The sequence below is a fragment of the Vespula pensylvanica genome, chromosome 2, assembly GCF_014466175.1.
Source record: "Vespula pensylvanica isolate Volc-1 chromosome 2, ASM1446617v1, whole genome shotgun sequence".
Taxonomy (NCBI): domain Eukaryota; kingdom Metazoa; phylum Arthropoda; class Insecta; order Hymenoptera; family Vespidae; genus Vespula; species Vespula pensylvanica.
Genome location: NC_057686.1, coordinates 11374185 through 11397055, shown reverse-complemented (window position 1 = coordinate 11397055; position 22871 = coordinate 11374185). Strand labels below are relative to the sequence as shown.

At 32.0% G+C, this 22871-nt stretch overlaps 3 protein-coding genes across 3 annotated transcripts; 1 reads left to right on the top strand and 2 right to left on the bottom strand.

Moving 5' to 3' along the window:
* Positions 1 to 314: 314 nt before the first annotated feature.
* Positions 315 to 10019, bottom strand: LOC122637905. The gene is made up of 7 exons (XM_043830428.1): positions 9740 to 10019; positions 8223 to 9332; positions 4142 to 4243; positions 2854 to 2991; positions 2703 to 2786; positions 1646 to 1802; positions 315 to 1343 (listed from the first exon to the last, which is right to left on the bottom strand). The coding sequence occupies exons 2-7, from the start codon at positions 9202 to 9204 to the stop codon at positions 1166 to 1168; spliced, it is 1641 nt and encodes a 546-aa protein (XP_043686363.1). The 5' UTR covers positions 9205 to 9332; positions 9740 to 10019; the 3' UTR covers positions 315 to 1165.
* A 4679-nt stretch (positions 10020 to 14698) lies between these two features.
* Positions 14699 to 16887, bottom strand: LOC122627416. Its single transcript, XM_043808521.1, has 4 exons — positions 16728 to 16887; positions 16309 to 16508; positions 15157 to 15300; positions 14699 to 15073 (listed from the first exon to the last, which is right to left on the bottom strand). The coding sequence occupies exons 1-4, from the start codon at positions 16837 to 16839 to the stop codon at positions 14987 to 14989; spliced, it is 543 nt and encodes a 180-aa protein (XP_043664456.1). The 5' UTR covers positions 16840 to 16887; the 3' UTR covers positions 14699 to 14986.
* Positions 16888 to 20831: 3944 nt separating this feature from the next.
* Positions 20832 to 22739, top strand: LOC122627415 (60S acidic ribosomal protein P0). The gene is made up of 5 exons (XM_043808520.1): positions 20832 to 20910; positions 21232 to 21325; positions 21430 to 21840; positions 21909 to 22253; positions 22496 to 22739. Exons 2-5 carry the CDS (start codon positions 21272 to 21274, stop codon positions 22637 to 22639), a joined length of 954 nt encoding a protein of 317 aa, XP_043664455.1. The 5' UTR covers positions 20832 to 20910; positions 21232 to 21271; the 3' UTR covers positions 22640 to 22739.
* The last annotated feature ends 132 nt before the right edge of the window (positions 22740 to 22871 follow it).

Below are 22871 nucleotides of genomic sequence, written 5' to 3'. Positions count from 1 at the left end.
ACATTGTCGTACGTATATTATCATTGATTTTGGCACTCTACCCCTGAGGTTAAATATAACCCATCACATTTAACATTTATTAGTGGAAGCTTCTGTTTCATTAATTAAAGCTCACTGATATCACTTTTCATACCACTAATAGGCTTATTTAATAGTATTCTGTGCAAATTCTCGCTAATATTGAGGTAGAGTCGATGAAATGACAGAGGAGTAATTAATGTTAAAATGATAATAAATGCATTTAACGTAATGCTTTATATCTATATTCCTAATATTATCTATTATTAAATATTAACAACCATCTAAGTAACAAACTTTTTAGAAGCGATAATTTCAAGGCTTCGTATTATAATAATATACAAAAAAAGATTCGTGTTTCATAAGTGTATATTATGTTTTTTTTTCCTTCTTTTTTTCTTTTTTTTTTTCTTTTTTTAACAATTAAGTCATCAAAATATGAGTCATAATATATTCGAGAAATAATCTCTTGAAATTTGTTTAAAATATTTTCATGAATAAACAGACTTACGTTGAATTCAATTATGAAGTTAAATATTTGATTCGTTTTATAATCTGAAAACATTAAAAATTTCGTAAACATAATTACCAGTAAATATTACTTTTGTATCAATTTTCTATGGTTCGTTTCAAGTACTTTACATATTACGAGTGATAACTCGTAACGCATAAATAGCAACGTTTTCAGATTCTTAATAAAGATAAGGTTTCAACGAGAGGATTTGATATAAATATTTAAAAGAAATTTGTGTGTAAACTATAACAAAAGCGTCCATCGACGAAGTCGTCAACGACATTTACTGGACGTATTAGTTTGCACGTATATATGCGTTAGTTTAACAAAATGAGAATCATTCGATTTCTTTGCCATCTCTCTTACTAGTAACACCTTGAATTACCTTCTAGATTTTCCTACTGCTTCGTCCTAGCACATTTTCTTGGTCAATTCAAGCGACTTACTCGAATTATAATTTGTCTCGAGTTTCTCGTCTATTCTCCTACATTTCCGTCTTCTTTCCAAGGACAATATTTCTTAAATATTATCCGTTGTAAGTTGAACGTGTGTATCCACAGATTGTAGATTAACAGTACGTATGATATTACCTTCGATGTTATATACAACTTCGTTCAACTAACATAATTCTTATTAGAGGCGTTCCGTTTCGAAAGCCATATTCTCAACACCGTTTGCCGTACAGCTTTCTTTTCTTTCACTGATATTTAGCACTTTCGTCGTCTTTTCATCCTGTTCCTCATCATTGGCTTTCGCCTTCATTTCTCTTTCCTTTATAAGTCGATCTCTTCGATGTTCCGTGTAAAGCCACCTAATCGGATACAAATGCACGATGATTAATTATTTACGCATCGTTGCACCGATATCTTATTATACATGACAATATACTTTTTGTAACGATGAAATTTTCTTGCCGATTAATTTGAAAACTTATACGTAGATCAATGTATAATATTTCAAGTTTTTCATAAGTAAAAAAAGAAAGGCGGATAATGAAAATAAATAAGATATATCATTAATATAAAGCATCAGTGCGATGAAAGAAAAATATGAATGTTGTTGGACGTAAAAAAAAAAAAGAAGAAAAAAAAGAAGAGAGAGATGGAGACTTACAAGAAACCGAAAACAGCTGGTATCGTCATGCAACCACCGACGATGAAAAACGCTCCCGGAAATGTGTTCATGGTCGTGGCGTAAATAGAACTGTACATGGGCCCGTAAACCAATGGCATCAGTGACTCGGAAACTCCAAATAGCGAATTTACCTTGCCTGAAAATAATCACTTGAATTATTTGAATTTGATTTTGGTAATGTTTGGTAAAGGTGTCGTTCGTAAATTCTTGAATATATTGAAAGGGTAACGTGATCCTTTGGATCTGACACTCTACGATATTGTAAATTCTTCGGTTATTAGGGCAGGCAGGAAGACCTCATCAGACTTCGTTCGCTATAAAGGAAAAGTTGGTGGGAAATAGCAGACAAGCGTGTTGGTACGTTGATAAAATCTTATGAGATTATCCGATTTACCCATTTCTAAGAACGCTCTTTGAAGATATTTGAAGTGTTTCAAAATGACGATGATTAATGGAATTATACTTTCGATTGGATTCTTCATTTTTCTCTTTAGAAAAAAAAAAAGAAGAAGAAGAAGAAGGAGAAACTTTATACAATAAAGTATAATTAATGGCGAATGGGAATAAGAAAATTCAAATGCATTAGAGAGGAATGAAGAATAAAATTCTAAGTAAGAAATGCTCGTCTGAACATTAACGAACATCGTGTATATCATTTGCTTCGAGTTCTAAAATTTTTTTATTAGGTACTTTATTTTTTCTCTTTTTCTTTTGGTATCATCAAGAGATCTATAAACAGGAACTCGATAGTACGAAGTTTCCTAGTCATTAAAGTCAGCCATGTGCATAAGTAAGGATTATCTTACCGGACAGTCCCTGTGTATATACGTTTATATACCATGTACATACTTTATAACATACATATGTTGTATACATGCAATGTAATTTCTATCTACTATTATACCAGTGAAAGTGACGTTTGTATATTTGAAACGACCAGGAAGCGATTGAATGTACACCATTCTACGTAACATCGCATGCTCGCAAGGTTGTATCATGTGAAAAGAGAAAGAAGAATGTACATACATTCACTTACCAAGTTCATCCGATGGGACTAGTTTCGAAGCGATAGATCGCATCGCGATGAACGATGTTCCATTTACTATTTCTACCAAAGCACCTAAAGGAAAAATATAAATATTGATTCATTTTTATCGATTTACTCGATGTTAAACGATTTTATTTACCCAAATAAATCATCCAATCGGTCGTTGCGAAGGCATATACGAAACTTGCTAAAATTTTGCTCATGCAACTCATAATTCCGACTATGGCATCGTCCACCTTGAGTATATGACTGAAAACTCCAACGGATAGTGCGGTTCCTGAAAATTATAAATAGAATCTAATAACATACCGTATATTTCAATAATATAAAATCTAACGGACGTGATAATTATTCAAATATTTTTTCATAGATTACAAACGGAACACGTTAATGTAGGTAGATGGATTCTTCATTTTAAAAATGTTGTTCTTTGGTACCTATACTGCCGCGATTCGTTCGAACGATAACTAATTGCAACTCGTTATTCTTCTTAACAACGTTGTCCGTTTCTTATGTAAGATCATCACTTGATATCACTATTTATCGATGAATAATAGTAGAAAGACTTAAAATAATGCACAATCGACTTTATATCCACGTTTAAAAGACGTTTCATTTAATTCACTTTAAACTGTAATTTAAAAAAGATTTAGAATTTTTTTTATACGCACAATAATGTGTTCCTTCAATGACGATCGTTACTCTTTGAACTGTCTCAAAACTTTCCGTTTTTCCAATACATCTATTTATATTTGTTTCTTTATAATCATTTGTATACATCAGAAAAAATATTACGATCAGATGAATAAATTATGATAGCTATCACTGTTCTTCAAATGTAAAGATAAATGTTTGATTTAATTTAACATCTGACTTTTATTTTTCTTTAGATTGTAAACGATAGATTCGTAATCTCTACTTACAAAAAAAAAAAAAAAAAAAGAAAAAAAAAAGAGAGAAAAAATCAACCTATAGAATGTATTCCTTTAATGCAACTCGATATAAATAAATTTTTATTATTCTTATCAATTAAATTTGAAACCAAGTTATTATTAAAGTTTATCAAATTTTAACGAAGATACTTTTAACAAATTTGAGAAAATCTTATTTCATCGCGAACACGTGATCCAATGTTCACGTGGATTAATTTATGAGAAGAATGTAAATTTAGTTTGATAATACTCGCAAGCAGGTATATGCGTGTATGTGTGCGTGCGTGCGTGTGTGTGTGTGTGTGTATTATGAATAATGTATTAACTCCTTCGGATACTCTTCTTATTCTATTATACTTTTAATTTTAAGTAGTTCTATTATAAAGCTTTTCGAAATTTCTTCGTAAATGTTATAATAATAATATTGTGGAATTAGTCGAAATGCAACCTCAATTATATTGAATATCAAGTGTATCTCTGTACGATTTAACTTACCAATAAGATTAGTCACCATACCATATGTGGACCACATGCTAAATGTAACTTCGTTCCAATTGTATCGATATCTCATGTAAAGGTATAGTACTGCCATTTCACCTAAAACAAATTGATCGTATTTCATTCTACAATACTATCTATCTATTTATAACATATACATTACATGCATTTGAACGATATTATTCGAAGTCTATCATGATTCGTCTAACATCGGAATTTTTATGCATATGAAATGTTCAGTGAACTTTTTACCTTGATAATCAAGAATCAATCGAGATTAACTTTTTATCTTGTGTTATCCGATATCATGAGTAATTAAAGATTTTATATAATACATTGATTTTACATAATTACATAGTATATGATCAATAGACGAAAGATATGTTGTATATGATATTACGCATACGTAAACGTTTAGAATTATAATAGAGAAGATTATATATAAAGATTATATAGAATTGTAAAAATATTGCAAACAACCAAACCAATTTTAAACTGAATATTATAATTTCTTACGAATGTGTACTCAAGAAATAATCTTTTCAAATATTTCTTCATTAAAATGTGTATGTATCTCTTTCTCTCTCTTTCTCTCTCTCTCTCTCTCTCTCTTTCTCTTTCTCTCTCTCTCACTTATACCCGTGGCACGGTCTCGCACAGCTTGAAGCTTCGCACGCTCGTGGGTGATGGAGGAATTCCGCTTAAATTCAGTAATTTTCACGTGTTATTACCTGACATTACGTAAGAATGCAAGGTTATACAACAAGTTCGTTTATCACGGTCTTCAATTAATCGTTTCCGTCGAGCTCGGGTCTTTATCGCATTATCCTTTTGCTCTTCTTGCAACCTTATCCATGCCCCGCCCCACTCAATACCATTTTAGGATTCTTACGTGTTAATTCGCTTGTTAAAAGTGTTACGACGGAAGCTTCACTCTCTTTCGTGAAACGTGTTTGGATTATTAACAATGACGACACATGTAAGTCATTTTCGTCAATTTGTTTTAAAATGTACCTTGGCTATCCCCACTTTCTTACTTATCTGCGTTATCCTGTTTTAAAACGAATAGGATAATTAATTCATTCATCCTCAAAAGACAGTCATCTTCTAGTCGTTCTAAATAAATTATTCGTTGTTCCTATCTTCAGCTTAATCTAAACAGACATGAAACAAAATTATGAAAGCAACCAACGATGTTTATTCACAATGAGACCCACGTATAAAATAGTTGATCTTAAAAAAATGTAGGAACATCATGAATATTATATATGTGCGAACTGTAATACATATGAATCAAGACTAAACTATTAACTAGACTACTAAACCTACAATAGATTTTATTCTTTTGTAACACTCTAATTCAAATATAGAACGTGCTGGAAATTTTAATATTTCTTTTTTGTTTGTTTGTTTGTTTGTTTGTTTTTTCTTTTGTTCTTTTCTTTTATACATTCTTTTCTTTCAATTTCATAATCGTACGAGGCTTCTCGTTCGAGGTTTCGATTTCCATAAAATGGACAAATAGAAAATATCCTCTCCTTGGCACAAATTTCAAATATAATGTTAATCCATGCGCATCTTACGAGCAAAATAATCATTCGCAAAAGTGATCATGTTGATGTACGATTTCATCTGTATCAACGAACCAATCGCCTTAGACATGATTTGTTTTATCGTCTTTTAATCGTTCGTACCACGAAGTACATTTTATTCATCTAAGATTTGAAATTACGATACATCATGTTGGTTCAATCATTCGATCGTATTAGCATATGTGTCATGTGTTGCAACAGTTATACGATCTTTTAGATAAAAGAGAAAGGTTCGTGTGACAGCAACTACGAGACCACGATTATTATTACTATTATAAGACAAAATCGTTCGAATTTGCAAATGCGTATCCTAATGAAAAAAAAATCACGTAAAGTAAGTCTAACCTTGATCGATAAATGTTTTATAAATGGTCAAACGTACGTGTTTATCGTAGTTAATATATAGACGGAAAGCAATTTGCATTGTTCAAACTTGTTTAATCGAACGAATTGGAAAAATCCTTCGGTCTATATCAGATAATTTAATCGATATTAATTAAGGTTACTAATTAATATTTTTTCTTCATAATGAATAAACATGATTGAACTACGAAATGACAATAGTGAAAATGAAATTTTTATCATATATCTAGTGAATGAACGTAGGTATATAGGTATGTATTTTACGTTGCAAATCGAATATATATAGATACATATCTACGTATATACGTAGACATAACGGTAGTCATTGTGTCGAAGATAACGTTAACGACAATAAATAGACGTACATAAGTACGTATGTGTAATTTTGCATTCGTTCAGCGTGCTTGGCCCGCTAATTAATCCATTTCATTTGCATCAATATAGGTACATCGGTTCAACTAGAAGACAAAATCTGTATGCACTATACGACGCATTGAATAATGCATCGCGATAATTGTGCCTTTAATTTCAATTAATCGTACAATTTTATATAAGTACAAATGCCAAACGATCGATAGAAAATAATTATGCCGCAACGATTATGCCCAGTAATAGAACGAAGACTATTGGTAACGGTCATTGCTAATTTATCGAAGAGATTTAAACGTTACGAGTCAATAAAATCTTTTCGTATTTTTTCAAGATCTTTTAGCAATAAATGTAGTCGGTTATTTAGGCCTTCCTAAGTATATACAATTTAAAGGATACAATAGAGGTATTTAAGATAATTCTAACATCCGACGTCGATAATTATTTTTCCACGTGATTTTCTTTGATGAAATGGTAATTACATGCGAGTTTCATAATCTCAAGTATTCTTTTATATGATATGTATTATCTATTTATAAAGATAAAAAAAAATATAATTTCTTATAATAATGATGGTAAAATAAGAAATATCAAATCACAAATAACCTCGGTAAATCTATAATCGAAGATTTACCCTACTTTCTTACGAATAGATCCATGTATATATTTTTATTGATTCACGTGGATTTTAAAGATCATACTTTGCCTAAGACTATTCTCTTGATCAACAAGTGATAATTTGAGGAAAAATTTATGAAAACATTAATGCATTTATATAACCTTTTCGGCGGAATTTATTATAAAAGCGATTGCGTATTTTGTCATGTTTTATTAATTTTTCCAGCAAATTAAAAAAACAAACCAAATAGCAAATTCTTTTATCGTATTTACAATTGTAAGAATAATTCTCATTTTCACCGATTCTTCGCAATTAATGGATACAAGTAATAATGGGAATGTGTGAAATTACAGTAATGTATCTGACACTCTTAAGAATGATTACATATACGATCTCACTTTTCTTAGATTCCCTGTGAGAGAGAAAGGAAAGATAAGACTAAGATACCATTCCATTAATTAGCATGGCATGACAATGAGATGGATGTATTTATAACTTGAAAACTTTATAGTAATTAACGATTAGATTCTTAGATATTAATTTACTCCCGAGTTAAACGTCAGAATGAATTCTTCTTGAATAGATAGCTTTCTATAAAGAAAGTCATTAATTAGAGGAGTATATAAGAAGTCAAACAAAAGTGTTTCGCTTGAAAAATCAATGCTAATGAACGATTAAATTCTCAGATATTAATTTATTCTCGAGTTAAATGTCAAGATAAATTCTTCTTGAATAGCTTTCTATTAAAAAAAGAAAGAAAAAAAGTCCCGAACGTCCAACGAAGAAATTATATGGAACGTTTAAATAATGATCTCATAGGCGCGATTTTCGCGAATATATTGATCCGTCGAAAGTGACTATGCGCTATCTTAGATGATATAGTGCATGCGCCTATTTATAAAAATTTCACCGCAATCGGCAGCTTTCACCAAGCGAGTTAAACGGTTCAACATAGATATTTTATATTTTTTTTTTTTATCGACGCCAACGTTGCATATCATAATTCCTTTTAGCGAGTTTAACGTGTAACGAAAGAGTTAGCTCGTGCAACAAGTAAGTCGACCGTGTACACATATTGCGGTTCAATTATATTTGCTATAGTATTCGCCATAGAAGATAAGTAAGAAAAACGTACCGTACAATGGTCCAATGACGACCATCACAATGATCATCAGCATGATGACTCTTTTCTGTCTATTGTTGGAACCCTTTTTGAAGGCAACGCTAAAGGTCTCCTCGATATGTTTCAAAGAAAAAAAGTCCTTGGCCGAGGCAAGAAAAGACATCTTCTTCTCCGGAAGTTTCTCTTTCTCTCTCGCTAACGGAGGTCTCGGGGGTTCCTTAATAACGACGAGTCCATACACGAAGCTCATGACATAACACATCATAGAGATACTGAAGACACCATAGAACCCAAGCTTCATATACAAAACACCGGAAAGGGCCATACCGATCGGGACGCCAAGAGAGAAGAAAACATTGGCCGCTCCTATTCTGAGTGTCCTCGACTCGACCGACGTTATATCTGCGATGTAACTGAATACACCCATGAACATTGTGAACCAACCACCGGCCAAGGACGGCCATAGGGCTTCTAATACTCCAGTAGCTTCCATGGGTAGCTCGTAGAACCAATACGTGCATGCTATTAAACTGACGCTGCTGAGGAACTCTCCGACTATCGGCAAAAGCATGCAGGGTTTCCTATAGCCGGTTTTGTCGCTCCAAGCGCCCATAAAGAGAATCAGTAAGATAGGTAAACCACTCTGTAAAGCCGTTTTCCACGTTTGCATGCCTGCAACCAGCTGTTGCACGGCAGTTTCTTCAGCTTCTAGACCCGTCGTGTTTCTTGCTGCTAAATTCGTACAGATTTCATCCGAATAGGCCAAGTTCACCCTGCACGCTTTTTCCAGATTGAGATTTTGAGTGGCCAGAGAGGCCAACATACTGGGTATCACGTAACAGGCTATCATGGGTTCCACTGTGATGTTACTCGTTAACAGAGTCCATTTTTGGCGAAGACTCATCGACTTCCAAGGAATGGCTTCTTCGGCCTTGACAGGTTCGACTTTCTTTTCCGGACTACCGGCAGGAGCCGTCGTAGTTGTGTTCGCCATCTCGTTCGAAATGGCTCTAATCTCTTAGCGTTAGACCAACGTAAATTCGTTCCTTTGATCACACTCGTTTCCGAATTGTTTAAGGGCTATGAGAGATCGGCTCAATTCCGTGACGGTACGTAGAAGAGCTGTGTCGAAAAAAAAAAGAATAAACGATGAATGTAGATACGTAGGGTGCGTTACTGTAGAACGCGAGAACGATGCTGCACGGATAGTGGTACTCGATACAGACGAAGCGCGCGTTAAATACGCTTGCACTAATGCGTAGTACAAGAGTGTAGGTGCTGCAGTGGTACGAGTCAATCATAATTGCTCATTCCAAGAGAAACACAGTTTTGGTTAAATATAAGAGAAAAAGTCGCTCGAAAATGACAACGTTTTTCTCTTATAACATTTAACGCATACTACTGTATATTATTTTCGTATTTATATTAAAAGCATTGATACCAATAACAAGATGAACATTTTACAAATTAAAAAATTCTACGCGTTGTTTTATGATACGTACTTTTATATAAAGAAATATTTATTTTACCAGAATACGAGATCATCGATTCCTTTATAGGGCCAAGAATACAGGAAGTATCGTAGAAGTTCAGGATAACTCGCTGTACCAGTTTCCAATAATTATAGGATGTTATACGTTTAAAAAAAATTCTCTAGTACCCTTGCGAAATCGTTATGCATTCGTTCGTCCATTCGTGATGAAAGCACAGAAAGGTCTTTAAAATCTCAAATAATCCGAATATAATAATTCGCCTCGATAATATTCGTAATAATAATTTATCTGTTATCCATAAAAAAAAAAAAAAAAAAATAAATAAATAAATAAATAAAACTATATGCTTTCGTTGTAACTGTCGAAGAGATAACGCAGTTATAATAATGTGGAAAGGGTCACGTTTTTCCAAATGGCCGTTTTCGTTTTAGCCACGGAAGCTCTTTCGCACGGATGAAATCGCGCGACGAAACGGTTGAAAACTGTTTGAAGGAACTCTCGGATATGTCGTATTTTAATCGTCCTCCGAACAATATAAGAAACTCGAAAGACAACGAAAACGTTGGACGGACAAAACGTTGTTCGGTTATATTTTTCTTTGTGGTTTCGATTTGGTGACAGATCGGAAAGTATCTCGTGGATTTTTCGAGACACCGTCCGCGAGAGACACCGTCCGCGCCGCTACTTCTGGCTAATGCTCCATTGTGCATCGTGATACGCGTGTTGGCTCCTTCCCTCCATCTTCCTCCTTCTCCTCCTCTTCCTCCTGTGTACCACTACCACCACCACCATCACCACCACCACCACCACCAACACCACTTTTCTTTCTCTCTCTCTCTCTCTTTATCTTTCTCTCTCTCTCTTCCTCTCTTCCTTCTCCATCAGCGAACGATTTCCTTCTTCTTTCTCCTCCTCCTCCTCCTCCTCCTCTTCCGACCTCACGCTCCCCTCCTCGATATTGAAGAGAGCTGCCCTCGAGTACATCCACCCAGCCGGTCCATACTCTAAACGTTTGCCAGTACTTGCCAGTAACATCGTCGCTGCGCCGGAATTCTTCTTAGCACACTTCGATGGAGAACACGCGTGCCGAGAACAAGCGAGTACGTTTCCGATTCCGTGGTCAATCTCTTTTCGGGTCAAGGTCAGCGCAAGCGTTCCCTATAAAACACAAGATCGTTCGCAACAGTGCTAGTACTGACTCGGCCTTGAAAGCTACTAGATATTCCAGACGTTTTATTTTTTCTCCACATCCTTCGATCCAATTTCTTAGTCTTCAACTATTAGTGATTCTTATCAATATGGCATCTTACCTTTTTTACTCGTTTCCGTTTCTTTCTAAGTACATTATGACCTTTATTGTCCGAATAGTGTATTCGTCCACACGGATAGATAACTCGTCAACTGTTGTATTTTTTTTTCTTGTATTTTTATAACACGCATGAAAGATAATTTCAGAATAATACTTACTTGTTAGAGTTTTTTTGATGTCAACTTCATGACAAGTCGTTGTTTTTAATGTGTTTTACAATGACGCCATTAACGGAATATATTCAGCAAAAGATAACACGATAAAATAGATAAAAACAAACAATTGAAACAGTTGAACAAATTGACGTGATTATTAAATTTGTTTCATCAAAAACCATTTTATTTTGCACGCCATTTATTTCGACATTTGAAAAGATTTACATTCGGTAATTATATTTTTTTCTTTATCTTCTATTCTTTAGCGTTATATCCTTTTTTTATGCCAATTAAAAATCTCTATTCTTTGCGTCTAGTCCATCAACAGTTCCTTACACAATGGCCAATCAAAATCACCTTGAAACTAGATGCGATTAGATACGACTAGAGTACACGGTTATGTCAGATCTTTCAATGGTATTGCATTTTTTTTCTCTATTTTTCATATTTTTTGGTGAAAGGAATCTTGGCATCGATTAATAATCGATCGATCGATCGTTTTGAAACATACGAGGAATACGAACACTTAACAAAACAAAAAAAAATGGAACCATAAGCCGTAAACAGGAAAAGAGACACACGGTTATTATCGTAGATATCTTTGACACATAACATGACATGTATATTTTTAATAGACTACTACCTGTTTACATGATCAACGATTATAACACTAACGCACTATAACTTTGGATTACGAAAAAGTACTAAAATATATGATACTGAATTACATTTATTAATATATTATAATTATATTAATAATGTTATCGTGCTACCACTATTCCTTGAACCTTGAAGCATGAAAATACGTAAAGAAATATATACGTACATATATGTGATTAAACTATATATAGAAAAGACGTTGACATGTAGATAAAAGAGACAAGGAAACGACTTTCCTGTAATCATAGTGAATAATGTTGACACGAGAACAATTATCTCGAATCCTTTGAACTCGTGAATTTTCAAAGGGAAAACAACTAACAAAGTAAATAATATGAGGTTATTGAATTGGTTATTGTCGATATCGTATAGACGATAGAGATATATACGTAGTTAAGCGTGATAAATTATTCAAAGAATTAATTATCGTCTTGGTCGTTTTAACTCTCTAGTTTATTCAGTACCAAGAGAGGATGATCTTTTTTAAACGATTTTATCCCATAGAAGTCGGGATAAATGTATGGACGTTCTTACCTGGAAGAGATTAAATCAAGTAATCGATTGCATCGAATATTATATATTTTCATTCGAACGATTCATCGTTGTAAGTTTTGAAATCTCATAATAACGCTTGCTAGACGGTCTATTATAACAAACCGACGATTACGTTACTTTGTACGTTCAAATGCAAATGACAGGATAATTTTTCTTTGACCTTCGATCATCCGAGACGGCTCCGCGAAGTCATCGTGATCACCACTCGGACTCAACAGGAATGTATCGATCTTCGAAAGGCTTGCCACCGGTTTAATCTTCTTCCTCTTTTATGACGTATCGTCGCGATTCTCGTATTTATTTTTCATTTATACTATCTGCATAATAGAACCGTTATTTCCTCAATGTTATTTTCAAGATCCTCGTCAGACGCTACGTGATTTATAATTAATTTCAACTGGAAAACGGTAAGCTTTCGATTAGTTTCTATTTTTTTTTTTTTTACATTTTTTTGTTTTTCTTTATTTTTTGTTTGTTTCTTTTTTCTTTTTTTTTTTGATCTTACTTTTATGATGTGCAGGTAATTATTTATCGATACGATTTATATCTGTACACGTACATATAAAATTCGTTGAAAACTTTCGATTGAGCCTTCGAGTGACTGAACCCAGATATTTTCGTTGGCCGGGTGACTGCTCTTTTAATCGAACCGCTCCAGGCCCTTCAGCCAAATCTGATCGCGAATGCCAAGTAAGTAGTTATGTCACGAAGGAGTCTCAATCCTTTATTCCGGATGAGTCACTAAACGTAAATAAAAGGTAATCCTTTATTGATATGCTGCATACGATGAACCGAAGCAAATAAGTCATTTATAATACAGAAACAGAAAATTATTTATAACTTCGTCAAGGCCAATACTCATAAATGCTTAAGAAAGTATTTATTACTCGGCTTAATGAGTAAGATTGACGAGATTTTATTAATTCGTTTTTAAATTCGCATGTATAAATATACTTTAATGACTTCTTATAAAAAATCATAATTATTCATGACAATTATTTAAATTTTGTCAACGCCAATATTTCAATCGTCAAGTCATGCTCACAAATGCTTAAGAAAGCCTTTTAGTACTTAGCTTAATGGCTAAGATTAAGAAGATTTCGTCAATTCGTGCTCAAATTTGTATATGTAAATACACTTTATTAGCATATATTCAATTTCATTTCTTCTTGTAGAAAATTACAATTGTTTATAACGATTTTCATCGATCGTTTCGTTAATTTAATACACAAACGTCCCAGGACTTTCTTATAACGATAGTGATTTAATAGAAAGATTTAGATCTACTACGTCAAAACGTAAGAGTGCGTTTAAGGTAAAAATCTTCGAAAAGCACCGTTCTTCGTTTCGATGCAAAAACGATTTCATCGATGGATCCAAAGAATGGTTTTCAGTAGTTGATAGAGAACAATAATATTGCACAAGCACACATTATGTATCTACGGTCGGCCCTGGCTCTTAAGTTGATTGTATGACGTCGTCAAGTGAGTAATGCTTGCAATTCGAGTGATGCTTGTAAAATATTCGATTCAGTGCTATAACAGTTCTGTTGTGTTGTGATGTTTCGACGGTGTAATCAATGTTTCGTCGCGTGTACCTCTCTAATTACATGTATGCAGTGGGCGCATTGTCGAATGCAAGCGCTTAGGCGGGCTCGAGTTTAGAGTTAAGTACTTCTCGTATTCAACGTACTGTCTAGAAGTAACGGTATAAAATTTGCCAACGAATACTGTACGAATGATTAAGTCAATATATTTCAAAATAAAAAGGAATGGATGTTCTCTGATCTTATTTTTATTTCTTTGTTCTTTCTTTTTCTTAATTTTCTAAATATTTGTATGACGTTTATTCGAAAAAATAAATATATAGAAGCACGAAATATTTATCATTTCGAAAACGTCCCGTTTTGTAAGAATTTTATTAGCATTTTGTTTGACAACAAAAGATAAACGACGAATCGGCGAAGGCGAAGCGACATCGTCGCGTGACTCGTTGGCCCCAACACGATATGCGATGCTTCTAGGTCAGACCGTTTTGTTATTTAGTTATATTTAGTGGCCATTCACTGTTTTCACTGTCTACACGTCGGATCGCGCCGTGTCGTAACTCGCTTTCTTTTGTCCAAAGTTCTCTTTCAAAAAAAAAAAAGGTATAGATACGTTGCATCAAAACGCCATCGTTTCCGTTGTGATCACGAAGCGTAGCAATAATGTGATTTTGAAGGTTCGTGCACTCATGATTTCCTTCCGTGCTACTAATTTATTATTTAAATCAAATACAATAAAACGAAGAGAGCAAAAATAGTAGTGAGTCATCTTTAATCGAAATTGTCGAACGATTAGAAAAAGTTTATCCATCGGTATATAATCATTGAAGTATATACGTATATATCATTCTGATAATCTATCGCTTTCGAGTGTTCGTGATAAAAATAAGATAAATACGATAGTCACTTTGTAAATAACATAAATTTATATTAACTGATTCCTTGATTGATTGTATTTATTTATAAATCAAACTTTAAGATAACAATATATTAGCTCATTCTTTAGCGTTAATTGTTTCATATTATATTGGAATGAATCGGAAAAATGTTCAAATATTTCAACGAACAGTAAGGACTTCGTAGTCCTTGAAAGACAATTCTTCTCCATCAAAAGGAATATAAAGGCAGCCGTGGCTGGGTTGTACCTATGTAATAAATTTAGTAGGTTTATCCATATCCCAAAATATTCAATAAAATATACAAACATAGATATAAAGTTGTTAGAAACCTTGCCAACGGTTTGAGAACCTTTGTGAAGAACACGGCCAATGTATAGTGTCTCTCCGTCGCATGTTTCTCCACCAACTACGGCATCAGCAGGAATGGATCCGTTACTGCAAAATTCCCATGCGTATTCGCTTTGGCACAATACCTAAATCAGAAATAATTTTATTATTAAATACGCAACTCACGTAATATGAATGAATTCATATAATCAATATAATTTAATATAAATATTCTCAATATAAATTTATCTTATAAGTTTAGACAAAAGATAATTATTAATTCTATTCCTCGTAACGTATTATTTCGAACATTATTTTTCTTGTTTTTAGTTTTTTACTTTTTTCTTTTATTTTCTTTTATTTTTTTACATATCTAACTTATAAATGGATCGATTTCACCTTGATACGAAGTTATCTAGTTAATAGTCTTGTGCAATAAGCTTGATTTATTGAACAAAAAAAAGTTTTCTTTAACCGTTAGTTTCCCTTTTACGTGCATGACTATCTTGGAAATTTACCTTGACTCACGATGTATTCAAGCGAAAAGTAACATATCGGGAATATCGTTTGTTTTCTTAGCGATGCGATAAGATTATAAGAGGACCGAAATCGATCGACATGGTGATAATCATTCGAAAATCTATCGTTTCACTTATATGTATCTGCTTATACGTGTAACTTTGTATTCACACATCTTTCCTAATCTAAATTGGAAAAAATAGTAATATATATCGTTCGGAAATAATAATTCAAATTAAATATCGATACTTGATATCGATATTGAAATTAAAATAAAAGACATAAATCAATTACAGTATTAATAATTCAACGGACAAGATATATCTACTGGTATGAACTAATAATACTATTATAAACTAATATTTTTCATAAATAGATGAACATAAATGTAATTATCTATTTTTCTTATATATACAGTAAGATTAAAAAAAAATTTGTTATCCATTATTTCATACACACACACACACATAAAGATTTTAATAAAAATATTATTTTATATTAAAGAATTTAACAAAAGTTTTATATATATATATATTGATATTTATATATATATACTTATATATAAATAGATAAATAAAAATAATAATAAATTATATATATATATATATATATATATATATATATTTACTCCTTACCTCGAACTCAGATTTGGGATGTTCTTCGCCGTTGTGACAAACATAAGCAACATTTTTCTCGGGAATGACTTTTGCCGGAAGTAGGTCACCTTCATGGTAAGCTTTGCCAACATAGATAGTACTTCCGTCTATGTCACGTCCACCAACGATAGCTGTTTCGGGTACTGGCAATCCCGCCGAACGACTAAGCCACCTGTATGCTGTGATATTATAAAATTTTCATTTAGAAATATTCATGACAATATGATAAAAATGAATACGTAAATATTATTTTACATATAAGTATATAGCAACGTATTATATATAGTTTCCTGTACGATATAAAATGTTAAATGTTACATTGTTTTGTGCTAATTGTTTACAAAAATATGACATATGAATTAACTTTTTTTAAACAAATGGCGAATAAATTTTTTTACCTGGCATTTTGTAATCTGATGAACGACACTGTTGAAACCTGGACAGGGAATGATATTGGAATCGCAATTCACCTAGATTAAAAGCTGCTGTAATCTTATCACAACCTAGCATTTTGTTTGAGTTCTTTTTAAGCACAGTAAGATAGCATTTCTCGAATGAAGACATAAATCGATTATTATCGAACTTTTTCTCAAAATATTTTTTTTTTTTTCTAAATACTTTTTTATACGCTCTTCGAATTTAATAGACATTTTAAATCGTTAGTTGACGTTATTAGCAAAATGTTTCATATCTAGGACGGTAAAATTATAAACCGTGCAATAATTTACGGTTGCATAAATCTCTATCCGGTTTATTGTTGCCTTTTTAATGTTCGTCGATCATTAATGTGGTCGCGAGAAGTGTAATTTCTGCAACCGTAAGTGTAATTTTTATCTTTCATTATCTCTTATGCGAATTCTCGTGATTGCTGCATTCTATGATAAATGGATGCTATTTCATTATTTTTTCCTATCGTAGTTCATTAATTTATGCATAAAAGGTCATAAAAGATTATAGACATTCGATGAATAATCAAAATTATTTTCGTTTATGTCGGTCTTACATTTGTTTAAACAAATTTAATATTTAATGAAAAATTAGAGATAATAAAGCGTAAATTATTTTTTATTTATTATTTGCTTCTCTTTTAGAACTAATACATTTCATATTTATATAAATTAATTACGACCGTACTAATAACGATATAATTCGTACTACATCGTATAGTTATAATATAATTGTACTGCAATTATTAATTGCTTGGGATTCATCAAAATATTTGAAAACAACATCATTTAAAAAGATACCCAATGAAACGTTTTAGTTTATTTCTCGAAAATAATATAATAATTCTACTAATTTCCCTTTTATAAATAAGCTTATAAAAGAGACCATAATTCATTCGTATATAGTATGTAGTTAAACTTACCGGCAGAGTTTTTTTATTTATCGGTAAGACAGGAATCTGTCGATAACAACCGAGCACTGAAGAGCCGATAAGGAAGTGATATATTGTTACCGACTAAGTCCAATATCAATAAACTATTATCGACAAGTTATATATAAGTAACTTCGTTTTCAGTGCTTTTATAGTGTTAATAACAATTCCGATAACGGTGTCAGTCGAGTCGGATCATTGTCCTATTAAGATTACCTTCCTAGAGAGTCGTCTTACTTCGTGTTTTACTTTTTGTGTTTAAGTTGTTATTGACTAACTCTAATTCTAAATTATATGCTTATTAATTATAAAAAATTTTCGGTAATAATCTATTTTTAAATTGTCGTAAATAAATCTACTTTTTATCGACCAAGTAGATTATTTTTAGTAATCGTAGAATTTTGTCTTAAATTAATATTTCATCGTTTACTGATATTACGCTGCTACTACAATTTTCATTTATTTTTATTTATTCAGATAAGCAAAGCTTTACTGTTACAAACTAAATTTAATTTGATTTGCAAAAATGAACTTTTCTATTACAAATGAAATTTTACCCAATCGATAAAAAAGCATTATTATTTAATGACAAAGCTTCCTTATCTGTAAACAGCGCTCTATTATTATCAGCAATTATCTACATATTTTTTATATATTTATCAAACTCTATAACGTTTATTACTTTCGGTACACAAATGGCCTATATCAAACTTTCCGTTTAGGCCATTATAATTATTTTATATAAGAAAAGATAATCATGAAATATTTCGTAATATCATCAGCTAACGTTTGCTAATAAATGCTATTTCGCATAAATAATTTTCATATCGTGATATGTCTCCGATGTGTTTACTATGGTCGATCGTTTTCGATTCACAAGCAAACATACTATTATTTTCAAATTACCAATTGTGTCTTCTTAATTACACTAGTTGTTTCTTATTGTTGTACGGCGACAGTCGTATAACTTTTTTACACAGAATATAAATAACAAATAAAACGAGTAAACAATTATATCCATTAAATCATCTAGTTCCAAAATATAGAATAAATATTTATATTATTCCGTACTGAAATATTTGAGATGGACACTTTTGAAGATCCATTAAATTTTCTCTCAAAGATCATTTATCACTATATGCAAAAATATTAAGAAATTCGTTGGATATTCGCGAAAAAATAAAGAAACATTTTTTAACTAATATTAATCATTATGTTTTGTTCATGGCGTATATTATATATTTCCCATTTCTGTATCCACTAATTGTTTTGTTGATTTTATATATATCATAACTCACGTTTTATAAACGTTTACAATGAATGCAATAATGTAGGCCATTCATGGGTCAATCCGGTATACAACGTGTTAATCAAAAAAAGAGCATGGCAAAGAACGTGTCGATAGATATTTCTAATAATAAGTCTCACTCACTCGTAGATGGTCAGGTGGTTAATTATTCTTACGAGGTCAGACATTTAAGTAGTACAAACGAATCAGTTATGTTAGGTTAGTAATTTAAATGATACAGATTAATTATCTGAAAACCTATAAAATAGTAATACGAATATACATAAGTTTTTAAAGAATTGTTCATTTATTTTTTGTGAGGTTATATAGATCATACTATCAATATTATATTCATACTAGTATGTTCTTCGTATCGGGATTTATTCAAGGGATATAACTATGCCGATGATGACGTCACACAAGTTTGATCATTATCCTACCAATCAAATGTCTCAAACAGACGTCCGACTTTGTGTACTTTAGATGCAATTCGTGTACTTAACCTCTTTAACCTTTTGCGTTATATGTTTAAGATTATTCTCGTCCAATTCTGGTCTTTGTCTACTTTATACCTATATCTACTTATAATGTCCAAGGTACGGACCAGTAGAGCAAATAATGCGGCCCGGCGGAAATTCCCTGTCGTAATTTTTATCGATGATCGTCCAGTGTGGAACATCAAGCAAATACGAATATGCAGCGTGATGACGCGATTGAAGTCACGTAGGTAGCGACAACATTTTATACGTGAAAGTATGTCGAATGTTTCGTCGCGAAGATAAAGTATGACTAACAAAAAAAAAATGAGGAAATTTTTTACTTAAATACGTTTGCTATATTTTATTTTTTATTATTCGTATTCTATTAAAAAGTTTCCTCTTTACTCAATAGGTACAGGCAATCTAATAAAAAGATTATAGATAATATTGCTTGATATTATTATCGTGTTTAATATTAGCTACACACACTTTTCGTAACAACGACTTTTCGTAAGTAGGAATCTCCAATAATATTTCGTAATAGCGAGTTTAATTTTTCATTCGTTGTATTATAGGTTATAGAAGTAAATCTTTCGAAATATTTGAGAAATGTTTCGTAAATCTTTTAATTGAATTTATCTATTTTTATGGGATTCATCTTGTTATAATATAATCTTGAGTAACGAATTTATGCATTCAATATTCTATTATTAATCGATATAATTGGAATAATAAAGAAATAAATTGATTGACTGAAGTATTTAATCTTGTAATTCTTCAGAGTTCATATGATACACTTTAACGTACGAATGATTCATTTTATTTTCGCAATAAGACAAGATTTCAATATTCACTTAAACAATTTCTATGATTTACATTGTTGGTTATGTATGTATCTTATCGTGTCGAATTATGAACAGAAGATATTGCAATCCGATTGGTTGTGCATAGAAAGCGTAACAGTAGAGCTCCAACATGCTGAATTTTTTGATCGTATCGTTGGTTATTGTTATGGCAGTCGAATTGAGCAATGTGATTGGTCGAAACTTTACTATTGTTATACTTTTTCGTTTTTATCTTCTGGTACAAATTCATTGCTATGTGTTTTATATTAATTTATAATGACAGTTCAATCACTTGAGTTTAATTGAAGATTTAATTACAGAACATCACCTGACTTAGTTTCAAATACTTCGCATTAAATAAATATGCAAGAAAGTTATTAAGTGAAATTCCCGCAAACTATTTAAAATATTTGATGAGAATAATATATATGTAATACATTTATCTTACGGTAGATGGCACAGTATACCGGAAATAATAAATTTAATCTTTTAACTTTCCAATCTATGTTGTCTTTTTTTATCAATGCCGATTACACGCATTATAGATTAAATTTCCGTTTCCTTTCCCACTGTATCGTTCTCCTTGCTGAGGTATGTTTTTTCCCTTGTTTAATTTTTCTTTTTTTTCGAATTTTCACACAAACATCGTTTTTTGTTCACGTATCGTTTGTGTTCTAATTATAAATCTGTAATTTAATTTTAATATATAACAATTGAAAATGTAATAAATCGTAAATATACTCTTAAAATATTTAAAATAATCTTCAGGTTATGTTGTCACATGGTAATAATTAAGAAAGCTATTCAATCGTTGAGATGTAATTGCCAGATTTGCGTTAATTCGTTGTATTTCTATGACATCGTGTTATTAAATTGATGAAATTTAGGATGAAATTTACAATTTTGTTTCAGTCCTTAAATTTCCGTAAGGTATCCCTACGCACACATTAAGATGGGTAGGGAGGACAAAGCAACTTGGAAGTCTAATTACTTCACTAAACTTGTTGTACGTATGCATAGCATATATTTTCATAAAAATATCTACGAATGTTTTTACTATCTCTGTAAATTTTTATCTTAGAAAAAATCAAAAATATTTGAACTTTTTAGCAACTCTTAGATGACTATCCAAAATGTTTTATCGTGGGAGCGGACAATGTCGGATCAAAGCAAATGCAGCAGATTCGTATGTCCTTGCGTGGAAATGCCGTGGTACTTATGGGAAAGAATACTATGATGCGTAAAGCTATTCGTGGTCACATCGAACGAAATGCTGCGTTGGAGAAATTATTGCCTCATATTCGTGGCAATGTTGGATTTGTTTTCACGCGAGGTGATTTGATAGAGGTACGAGATAAATTGTTGGAGAATAAAGTCAGAGCTCCAGCTAGAGCAGGTGCTATCGCACCTCTGAGCGTTGTAATTCCAGCTCAAAATACTGGTCTTGGTCCAGAAAAAACTTCTTTCTTCCAAGCTTTGAGTATACCGACAAAAATTTCCAAGGGTACTATTGAAATTATTGTAAGTATATATATGAAAGATCAAACTATCCGGTAAATTTCTTTAACTAACATTTTTCTATCTTTTAGAATGATGTACATATTCTTAAACCTGGTGATAAAGTAGGTGCTTCTGAAGCAACTCTTTTGAACATGTTAAATATTTCTCCATTCTCGTATGGTTTGCTCGTGGAACAAGTTTATGATTCTGGCACTATTTTTGCACCCGAAATTTTGGATATCAAACCTGAAGATCTTCGTGAGAAGTTCTTAGCTGGTGTTGCAAACTTAGCATCGGTTTGTTTAGCCATTGGCTATCCGACTGTTGCTAGCGCACCACATAGCATCGCCAATGGTTTCAAAAACTTGTTGGCTGTTGCTGCTGTTACTGATGTCGAATTCCCTGAAGCTACGACAATCAAAGAATACATTAAGGTAAAATATTTGAATTGAATTAAATTAAATTAAATTAAAATGCATAATTATATTTATGATGAAAATATTACACGTCTAAAGAGCTTGAATCCCGTGCTAGAGCTAGAAATAGTTGAACCCACTGGCGCGTCAAGTTCTCTGTTGAAAAATAGCGTGAATGCGCTGTCTGAAAATTATCTTTAACAGAAAAATCCACTTTGTTTTTTATTAGAACAATACTTAATATAATATGAAATTTTCAGGATCCTAGCAAGTTTGCAGCTGTTACTGCTACTGTTGCTGCACCAGCTGCTGCTGCAGAAGCTCCTGCTGCAGAAAAGAAAGAAGAAAAGAAAGAGGAATCTGATTCCGAGGATGATGACATGGGCTTTGGACTTTTCGATTAAACAAGACGTTTCGTACTTCTTATATTTTAACAACAGAGATTCTGCTGTTATTTCTTACGCCTGACGTCCGAAAAATAAAGTGAACACTTTATATAATAAACAAATAGAAAGTTATTATACCTTTCTTATCCATTTATCCTAAGTAATTAAAAAATTTCTTTACAGTACAATAAGAGACATAGATTATAGATTATATTAATTATTTTAAGAATATTGTTATGTGGAAAAAAAT

What these genes read in the sequence shown, in the direction of transcription:
- LOC122637905 (XM_043830428.1), bottom strand. Translation starts at nt 9,204, where the DNA reads ATGGCGAACACAACTACGACGGCTCCTGCCGGTAGTCCGGAAAAGAAA. An exon ending in CGATTGGATGATTTATTTGG is followed by an intron (nt 2,787 to 2,853) that starts GTAAATAAAATC and finishes TTTTTCCTTTAG; the next exon opens with GTGCTTTGGTAGAAATAGTA. An exon ending in CCAGCTGTTTTCGGTTTCTT is followed by an intron (nt 1,344 to 1,645) that starts GTAAGTCTCCAT and finishes GTATCCGATTAG; the next exon opens with GTGGCTTTACACGGAACATC.
- LOC122627416 (XM_043808521.1), bottom strand. Translation starts at nt 16,839, where the DNA reads ATGCTAGGTTGTGATAAGATTACAGCAGCTTTTAATCTAGGTGAATTG. An exon ending in ATCAGATTACAAAATGCCAG is followed by an intron (nt 16,509 to 16,727) that starts GTAAAAAAATTT and finishes ATAATATCACAG; the next exon opens with CATACAGGTGGCTTAGTCGT. An exon ending in GTTCTCAAACCGTTGGCAAG is followed by an intron (nt 15,074 to 15,156) that starts GTTTCTAACAAC and finishes TTTATTACATAG; the next exon opens with GTACAACCCAGCCACGGCTG.
- LOC122627415 (XM_043808520.1), top strand. Translation starts at nt 21,272, where the DNA reads ATGGGTAGGGAGGACAAAGCAACTTGGAAGTCTAATTACTTCACTAAA. An exon ending in ATTACTTCACTAAACTTGTT is followed by an intron (nt 21,326 to 21,429) that starts GTACGTATGCAT and finishes TGAACTTTTTAG; the next exon opens with CAACTCTTAGATGACTATCC. An exon ending in CAATCAAAGAATACATTAAG is followed by an intron (nt 22,254 to 22,495) that starts GTAAAATATTTG and finishes TGAAATTTTCAG; the next exon opens with GATCCTAGCAAGTTTGCAGC.